The sequence below is a fragment of the Cannabis sativa genome, chromosome X (genome assembly GCF_029168945.1).
Source record: "Cannabis sativa cultivar Pink pepper isolate KNU-18-1 chromosome X, ASM2916894v1, whole genome shotgun sequence".
NCBI classification, from domain to species: domain Eukaryota; kingdom Viridiplantae; phylum Streptophyta; class Magnoliopsida; order Rosales; family Cannabaceae; genus Cannabis; species Cannabis sativa.
In genome coordinates this window covers 78,211,145-78,221,377 of record NC_083610.1, presented here as the reverse complement: position 1 = coordinate 78,221,377, position 10,233 = coordinate 78,211,145, and the positions used below count along the sequence as shown (strand labels likewise).

The following is a 10,233-nucleotide window of genomic DNA, read 5'->3' as shown; positions in this document are numbered from 1 at the left end:
CTCTCCCCCTGATCGAGAGAATTTTTAAAAATTGTGATATCTAATAATATTAATATACCTGTAGGGATTTCAGTATATCACAATGAATCAATATTTGTTTAAACTCATATATACTATATGACATTGAACTTCAGGTTCAATAAACTTCAGTTTCAAGTTCAATCCTTATGAACTTAATTCATTTCTAAGAATGAGTCATACGTGTATAATTAGAAATACATAAATTTACACATTTTGTAAATGTTATGGTGAGATTTCTCTCACCTAGAATCTCGAGACCAAACTCTTCTTTAAAAGGACACGCGTATTCAGATTCCCAATGAAAGCTGAAATGTCCGTGAGAGACTTCTCGAAGTTTTGACCTCGCCCAGGATAAGACCAGCGAGATACTGCGGGCGCGACCTAATTCATACCGCATAACCATAATCCTCATCATGCAGGGTAGACCCAACTCGCTTATGTCAGAACATGTGCGAGTGTCTCCCTCTATACCTCCGCGACGAGTATGGAGACCGATGCCCTATGAGGTAGTTTTTGGTCCCAGTGACCCAACAGCCCTAACAGACCAATATAAGTTCGCATGTCCAGATGTTACCAGCTTCAACATGCGACGTCTACAACGGGCGATTACTTAAGGATGCAGGCGTTCCAAACGTATGTGCGATCCTACGAGCTCAACCGACGGAACATGAACGGTCAACTCGCAGATGCGAAAGACGCATACGTTGATGAATTCAGTAACTGTCATACATTTATTAATGTTAACGTTGTTTGAGTTTAGTCATTGCAATTCAATGTGTAAATAATGGATTAACAATAAATGTGATCCTCATGTAACCGATTGGGCACCTGCTTTGTATATAAAGGGGTGATCCACCGTGAAAATGCACCTACGAATCCCTGGCTACAGTGGACTAAGCAGAACGAAATCTGACTGAACCACTATAATTCACCGTCTCATTTATTTTTCCAGCTTTGTTGTTTACTCTTGCATTCCTATTCGAGTACTCGCCATTCTAGGTTGACTACTCGCATTTGTCATCTCTCAAATAATTCTCTCTTTTACCAGTTAAATTGTATTTTTTGGTGTTGCGAAATATCAGTAACAACATTTGGCGCCGTCTGTGGGAATTTCGACTGTAAGATTTTATTCACCTCAAAGAACATCACTCAACAATGGCTGGAAATCACGCTAACGGAGCTAACAATGAATCCATCAACATTGGAACGATGAGCGTACCATTGCCTGGAACCGGAGTGCCACCTGTAGACGTCATCAACGGCGGGGTAGGGAGGAGCAACATCAGACCACTCAACCTATTTCCGGAAACAACTGGTCCTCAAGTCGGAGGCACGTCCACGCCGCCAGCAACCATGCACTTTCCCCCTGTCACCCCGGCGGTCGTGTCCGAAGGAGTGGTCCAGCTCACGACTGATCAATACGCTGCAATCCAGGACCAGCTGCGAGCACTACAAGCCGATGTGGATGGACAGAGCCGAGCTCGACGCCCTCCTCGGGCCCCTGCCGTTCGTAACGAAAACCCTCAGGTAACGGTTTCTCGACGTCAAACTAACCATGCACGCAGGGAACGAAGAACTGATCCTGAAATCTTGGACTTGAATCACCCGACGTCAAGAGACCAATACGCAAGGTTGCCTAACCAGAGCGCACAAACTGACGAGGATCCTGAGCGCCGCAACCCTCGCAGTCGTCACCCTCGGGATAACGACGCAGAGTCAGCCTCTTCATCCTCGCATGACCGTACTCCAAGCAGGTATACGAGGTCTGGCTCTGTGCAAACACAGCAAGGAGGACGCTACCGTGTACACCGAGGTGATCAGCGTGATCATCTCAATGCAGTCTTTAGGGCGCGCTCCCGCGGCCCGCATAACACGGAAACGCTCCATGATCCCCATACGGGCGATCAGGGTGTCAACACAGTTAACAACCCGCCCATCGCGCCGATCGCGACCACTGGGATTAATATCCCTTCGAACCTTGCCGCAGTGGCTGCGAGCCCCACTGTTGTAGCAACTCCGCCTCCTGCGACAGGGGGAATCGACCAAAGCATGCTTCTGCAAGCTTTGAAGATGCTCGAGCAGCAGCGTAAGCCCATATACAAGCTGCACGGCACCTCGCCCTTTACCGCAGAAGTGCGGCAGGCCCAACTTCCAAAGGGGTTCCGTTTATCCGAATCCCTCAAATATAAAGGTACTTCTAACCCGTTAGACTACCTAGAAAAGTTTAACACCATAATGGAAGTGGACCAGGTGCCGCAACTCGCGAAGTGTCGCATTCTCGCGGCCACACTCGAGGAGAATGCCCATGATTGGTTCACCCAATTACCAGAGGCATCGATATCGACATGGGAGAACTTCGTCGATCTATTTCTCACACATTTCCAGGCCACGATGACGTATAGGCCACCCTATACGACCTTGGCGAACATCAAGCAAGAACCTGGTGAGTCTTTGCAGAATTATTTCAAGCGTTTTAACGCTGAAGTAACAAAAGTCGAGAAGGCCCCCGAGTCTTCGCTTGTTTGTATGTTAATAACAGGTGTCTTGCCAAGAACCGACTTTTGGAAAGAGCTACAGGCCCGAAGGCCAGAATCCTTGGTAGAATTCTTCGCCATGGCCGAACCTCATAAGAGAATCGAGAACTCCTTGGCGGAATTGGAGAAGGGAAAGAACAAGCGGTGCTCACCCATACCGCGGTCGCGGTCCCGCAGTCCGCGAGGAAAGAATTCCAGGGGCCGAAGCCCCAGAAGACGCAGCCCACGCAAACCGCGGAGCCCGAAGTTGGCCAAGTCGCCTCCAAAAAAGGAGTCCTCGCCCAAAAGAAAAGGAGGGCCTCGCTTCGTCAATTATACCGAACTTGCCGTACCTCGAGACCACATCTATGCGGTTGAGGAAAGGAACGGCGTCTTCAAGAAGCCGCCCCCCATCAGGGGAAACCGCGACCGAAGAGACCCCAAAAAGTTCTGTAAGTACCACAAGGATATCGGCCACACTACCCTTGAGTGTTGGGTCTTGCAGGACGAAATTGAAGAATTGATCAGAAGGGGAAAATTCGACAAGTATAAAAGGAGCGAGGAAAGTCATCCCCGAGCGGGTGACAAGGAAGAAAACCAGAATGCGAGTGGCTCTAGAGCACCTCGCAATATCCTGACTATAATCGGAGGACCACACATCGCAGGCGACTCTCGCAAATCACAAGAACGATATGCCAGAGAAGCCAAAGAGAAGCCGCTTACCAATGTGAACAATCTTGGTGAACGGCCAGAGAAGCTCTTCAAGAGAGAATGCGAGGACATTGTCTTTATGGAGAGCGATGCGAGATGGGTCCACCACCCGCATTCTGACGCACTTGTGATAGTCGCCAATATAGGTGGAGACAATGTCCATCGCATATTGGTCGACAATGGAAGTTCAGTGAATTTACTGAACTTCCAAGCCTTCAAGCAAATGGGGCTACAAGAAAGAGATTTGCGGCCAATGACATCGAGCATCTACGGTTTCACAGGAGATGTCATAGCTATCAAAGGGATGATCAAACTCCCAATCACTTTGGGAACTGCCCCAATAACTGCCAAGTCGATGGCCGACTTCGCAGTAATTGATCAATACTCAGCATATAACGCCGTAATTGGACGGCCAATTCTGAAGGAGATGAAGATCGTGACTTCGATCTATCATCTAACAATGAAGTTCCCTACTCCCTCTGGAGTAGGATCAGTGAGGGGAGTCCAATCTGACTCTCGAGAATGTTACAATGCAGCTGTCAAGCTCGCAGAAAAAAGGACAGTGAATGTTATCCACCTTTTGGACGCACCACCACCTCGCCAGGAGATCCTCAGGATCGAGGAGGTACCGCACATAGACAAACCAGACTTGGATCCGAGAATCCTTGATCACACCGCCGCAGCCCAAGCCGCGGAAGATACAATCGAGATATGATCGGGATATCTCCACAGGTCATGTGTCATCGCTTGAACATTGACCCTGAAGTGCGAGGAGTCCGACAAAAGCGCCGCAAAATGGACCCCGCGAGGTACCAAGCGCTGAAAGAAGAAGTTGACCGCCTCCTTGCCTGCGGCTTTATACGGGAGTCATTTTACCCCGACTGGTTAGCCAATCCGGTACTCGTGCCAAAGCCCAATGGCTCATGGCGTACATGCGTTGACTTTACAGATCTGAACAAAGCCTGTCCCAAAGACAGCTTTTCTCTTCCTAGCATCGACCAGCTTGTCGATGCCACTGCAGGTCACGCACTTTTAAGCTTCATGGATGCATACTCGGGATACAATCAAATCCCGATGTACGAACCAGACCAAGAACATACCTCGTTCATTACTGATCGAGGATTATACTGTTACAAGGTCATGCCTTTTGGTTTAATAAACGCAGGTGCGACTTATCAAAGGCTAGTGAATATGATGTTCGCAGATTTGATTGGAAAGACAATGGAGGTATATGTTGACGATATGCTCGTAAAGTCGCACCATGCGGAGGATCATATCACGCACTTGCAGGCCATGTTCGACATATTGCGACGATATAAGATGCGTCTAAACCCCTTAAAATGCGTCTTTGGGGTGGGTTCCGGAAAATTCCTCGGTTTTATGGTGAATCAGCGAGGAATAGAAGCCAATCCTGCGAAGATTAAAGCGTTGGTAGAAATGCCGTCTCCGACTAAGCCAAAGGAAGTTCAGAGCCTCACAGGTAAAGTCGCGGCCTTAAACCGCTTCATATCCAGATCCTCTGACAAGTGTAAAGAGTTTTTTCAGATCCTGAAGGGTAACAAGAGGTTTCAATGGGATGAGAAATGCGAGAAGGCTTTTCAAGCGTTAAAAACGCATCTGGGGCAACCTCCAATTCTTTCAAAACCGTTGCCCGGAGAGGTCTTGTCTATTTATTTAGCAGTCTCCGAATATGCGATCAGTTCGGTACTTGTTCGCGAGGACCAAGGACGTCAACACCCGGTGTACTACGTCAGTAAGCGATTATTGGACGCCGAGACGCGTTACCCTCAGATGGAGAAACTAGCTTTTGCCTTGATAATATCCTCAAGAAAATTGCGACCTTATTTCCAAGCTCACAGCATTGAAGTGTTGACAAACTTCCCCTTAAGACAGGTTTTGGCAAAGCCAGAGGCATCGGGGAGATTATTAAAGTGGGCTATGGAGTTGAGTCAGTTCGACATCAAGTATAAACCAAGAACCGCGATCAAGGGGCAAGCCCTAGCGGATTTTATACTTGAGTTCCCGAGCACAGAGGTAGCGGTTGTAGAGAGTGGAAAGGACATCGCCATGATAGACAAAGAGGTATGGACATTGTATGTCGATGGGGCCTCAAATAATGAAGGTTCTGGCAGTGGGATATTGTTAATCAGTCCCAATAATTTCAAGGTACACGCTGCTCTACGTTTCGAATTCTTTGCATCTAACAATGAAGCCGAGTATGAGGCTTTAATCGCAGGTCTGAAATTGGCTCTCGAGATGAAAGTCGAGTACCTACAAGCATTTAGCGACTCTCAAATCGTGGTATGTCAAGTAAGTGGAGAATACCTAGCGAGAGGCGGAAGATTGGTTAAATACTTAGCCATCGTTCGCGAAATCATGCAGAAGTTCAAACATGTAGTTGTGTCTCGAGTACCGCGTACTCAAAATGCCCATGCAGACGCCTTGGCCCGACTGGCCTCCACTAGAGAAGCCGAATTACTCGATGTAATTCCGGTAGACGTATTGTCTCATCCAACCATAGATCGAGAAACAATCATGGAGATCGATGACGTTCAGGAGATTACCTGGATGACCCCTATCCTCGCATACCTTGACAAGGGGCTCTTACCTAATGATAAAATAGAAGCAAGGAAATTGCGACAGCGAGCAGCCCGCTATGTGATATATGACCAGAGCTTGTATCGCAGAAGTTTTAATCAACCACTCCTCAAATGTATCAGTGGAGGAGACTGCGGTTACATACTGCGTGAAGTACACGAGGGAATTTGTGGCAATCATACTGGAGGTAATTCCCTTGCCTTAAAAATTATGCGGCAAGGGTATTACTGGCCAACATTGCGACAAGATGCCCTCGCATTTGCAAAAAGGTGTGATAGATGCCAGCGAATAGCCACTTACACACACCAGCCCCCGAGTAACCTCCATTTTATCACAAGTCCCTGGCCCTTTGCAATATGGGGAATTGATTTAATTGGCGAGTTACCCAAGGGAAAAGGCGGAGTCAAATATGCTGTAGTCGCGGTTGACTATTTCACAAAGTGGGCTGAAGCGAAAGCACTCGCGACCATCACAGCAACGAAGTTGCGCGAGTTCGTCTACACTTCCATCATCTGTCGTTTTGGCATCCCGCACAAGCTCATTTCAGATAATGGGAAACAGTTTGACTGTAAAGAGATGCGACAGCTATGCGATGATTTAGGAATTAAAAAAGCCTTTTCTCGTTAGCCGCTTACCCGCGCAGAAGAATGGGCAGAAGCAGTCAACAAAATAATTAAGCACACCATAAAGGGAAAATTAGAAAACCGCAAAGGGGCATGGCCGGATGAATTACCGCAAGTCCTATGGTCTTACAATACAACCCCTCGATCTACAACTGGCGAAACACCCTTCTCACTTTCTTATGGGTGCGAGGCCATGTTACCAGTAGAAGTTGGGGCAGGATCCTTGCGTAGAGACGCTTTCAATATCTCGCAGAACAGCGAGAATCAGTTGTTTTGCCTTGATCTTTTAGAAGAAAAGCGTGATAAAGCGCAGCTACAAAACGCGGCTTATCAACAACGAACAGCAAGGTATTTCAACTCGAAAGTAAAGATAAAACCTCTGCGAGTAGGAGACTTGGTTCTTAGAAAAGTAATGCCAAATACCAAAGTCCCAGCCCACGGAGTCTTTGGAGACAATTGGGAAGGACCATACAAAATCGCAGATCAAATTGGTGATGCCACTTATCGACTCGCAACACTCGATGGAACCGCGATTCCACGAGCATGGAATAGCGAGAGCTTGAAATTTTATTATCAGTAATATTCGCGTTATTCAGTTATGATAATTCGAGTACTTATACTTAGATATTTTTTGTTCCAAATACTTCCTAAGTATAGGGGCATGGTACCCGCATGTATTACTGATTGCTTGAATAAAATCACTTATTTTTCGAGTAATTTGATTTACCGAGTTTTTCCTACTTTATTACACCAAGCTGTAATTAAAACCGCATATAATTGCAGTCACACCAAGCTGTGATCAAAGTTAAATATATATAAAATCGCAAGTACCCGTGTACTGCGTAAATATTAAAATGTAAGCTATCCCTGCGAGGATAGAAATTTGTCCAAAAAGTAAGATAAAATTCTCTAAGTACAGAAGTGCGAGTACCCGTGTACCGCATATATATAAAAAAAAAGAGTAAGAGTGAAATTAAACAACAACATAAGATAGAAAATACTCAAACGCCTGGAGCGATGGGAGTAGTCTCATCAGGAGCAGCCTCGTCTGCAATCTTGCTCACGACTTCATTCTCGACCTCTTCAGCTTGTACTCCCTCGGTTTCATCAGGAAGGTTACCCTGAGTCTGGGTAGGAGACATCGCGCGAAAGGCTTCAGCCATTTCTGCAGCTTCGGCTCCAAGCAGCGAGAAGTCGAAGTCAGGGACCTTGGAAAGAGTAGTGTAAATGTAGTCAGACACAGCCTGATCGTACTGTTTCTTCCCACTCTCTTTCTCAGCCTCCAAGTCGCGAGCCATCTCAACGATCGTGTCCTGCGACTTCTTGAGCTCGAGCTCCACCTGTTCTTTTGCCTTGTTGACTTCCTCGAGCTCCTTCTCCTTAGCCTTGTTAAGCTCCTCCACCCTCGCCACCTCCTGCTTCAGCTTCTTTATGTTCTCTTGAAAATGGACGTTCTGCTTCTTCAGCGAATCAGTTTCCTTTGAAGGAGTAGCCGCGGCTTTCATGAACAAAGCCATGGATTGCACGGCCAGTTCAGTAGAACGAGAAGCAAGATCCTCGTAAGGAATCTCAGCCAGTAATTTTTCCTGCATGGCCAGAAAGTCGCGAGCACGAACAGGAGAGTCGATGACGACTTTCTTCCCCTTGTCCTGAGTAGTCTTAGCCAACTTCTTGGAGGAATCTGCAGCAAGCGAAGTCATCGCATCACTCTTCCTCTTCTGGGCGACGACCGGCGAAGTCGCCGGTGTTCCACCCTTTTGCTTGATCTTCAGGACAGGGGCAGACTTCAAGAAAGTCATGTCTACAAACACAAGGAATAGATAAGTAAAAATCACAATCCTACCCGTCAATTTATAGCAAAAGGACGAGTTACCTGAAGTTTGTCGAGGAGTTTGCTTAGAAAGACGTTTATCTATCCGCTCCTGCTGTTTCTCAGAAGGTTCTTTATATACTGGCTCCCGTTGAAGACTCGCGTTCTCAGGGATCAGTTTGTGTTCTCGCAATTTGGCAGTCGTACACAGTAATCGCCAGTCGCGATCTTGTACCGGAAGACTCCCAAGAATTTCAGCTACCCCCTTCTTATTAACGTCAAGCGTTGGTCGAGCTGGTCTATCTGCGATGATAACAAAAAAAAAACGAGTTAGCAAAAGATTTCGAAAAACAAAGTAACAGATTTTATCTAAGTCAACAAATATGCGACGTACTGGGTCTGCGATTAAAGTCGGTCCTGATCCCAGGAACCTTAAAAACATAAAACCATTTCGACTTCCAGTCGCCCATGTTCGAGACCATCCCCTCAACACCGTTTATTTCAGAAGTCGCCCATTTACTAAAGCAAAAGAAGCCATTATGAAGACCCACGCTCTTTATGTCATAGAAGTAGCTAAACTCCTCTACTGACGGAGCCCTATGAGCATACTCCATGTACATCGCATAGAAGGCTAGAACAATGCGATAACTGTTGGGTGTTAGCTGAAAAGGCGATACGTCATAACGTCTGAGAATGGCTGCGACGAAAGGATGAAATGGGACTGATACACCACATCGAAGAATGGGTATTGAGATGACCACGTCCTCTGTAGGGATGATCGCAGGGTTGGTGAACGGAAGATGCGCTCTCTGAGAAGGTTTGGGACTTTGAAACGCGAGTCGCAACAAATTCAACCTTACGAAGGTGGTGAAGTCAGATTTGACGACTCTCGAGACTAGGTCTTCGCATGAGAAAGGTTCGTTCAATTGGGAGTCGTCGACCGAGTCCGTCCCACTCCCTTCCGCTTCCTCTTCTTCCTCACCTGATTCGCGGACCGGAGTAGTCCATTCCTCCTCCACCTCCTCGACCTCGATGTCGGGAGCGTGTCTCGTATGGATGAGATAGTCGCGTGCTGATACTGTGGATTCGCTATCTCGGATATCGATTGTCCCAGGTTCAGCGAGCTCCTGTACCATCCTCTCAATGTCTACAGAAGACATCGGACCTAACTCTATCTCCGCAGCCTCCATTTCGGAGATGTCCGTAGGGAGAAAACTGTCTCTCTCTTGTGACGACTCCCCGTCAAAAGCACGACCTCCTGAGCCGAGCTGCTGGCTGTCCGATAGATCGCTCATCTGAAAGATAGAAGATCTTTTCAGCGTGATGGATGTGTGAAAAAATAAAGGTAAGTGATCTCACCCGCAGTAGAGTATAAAAGTCGCATTCGACAAGAAAGTCAGGCTCCATGCGAACACTGACCCTCCTATCAGCATGCGAAAAGAAATGTAACCATCTTTGGGCGAGTAATTCACGCATCCTTGGTTGTGCGGTATACCTCCAGAAACGGCTGGGCGTATCACAGTGACTCAAGGAGTATGCATTTTCGAGCATAACCCTGAAGTTACTGCGAGACACCCGCCGTTTCGAGACAACCTACCAACCAAAAAGCACGATCATTCGAGTATTAACGCACGTCAACAAATGGCTGGGTGTATCTCAGTATCTCAAGGGACATATATTCGCATATATAGCCATTAGAATACTGTGACACACCCACCATTTGGAATGGCAATTAATGCTCTCACCACTCAGCCCGCGACATGTAAAGATTCTAAAAAGTCTAGTCAACAGTTGAAACGGAAATAAGTCTTGGAAAATATGCGATTATTCAAGCTGTTCAACCGAATACCCGCGAACATTCAAATTGTTCATCCGAATGTCCGCGAGCATTCGGGACGTGAATCAGTGCCTATGAATTGTATACGGTTATGTCAGTTTACAGGTCCTACACTATGAA

At 46.9% G+C, this 10,233-nt stretch overlaps 1 protein-coding gene across 1 annotated transcript; it reads right to left on the bottom strand.

Annotated features, from left to right (window-relative positions):
• Positions 1-7,467: 7,467 nt before the first annotated feature.
• Positions 7,468-8,831, bottom strand: LOC133032378 (uncharacterized). The gene is made up of 2 exons (XM_061106303.1): positions 8,340-8,831; positions 7,468-8,267 (listed from the first exon to the last, which is right to left on the bottom strand). The coding sequence occupies exons 1-2, from the start codon at positions 8,716-8,718 to the stop codon at positions 7,468-7,470; spliced, it is 1,179 nt and encodes a 392-aa protein (XP_060962286.1). The 5' UTR covers positions 8,719-8,831.
• Between the last annotated feature and the right edge of the window lie 1,402 nt (positions 8,832-10,233).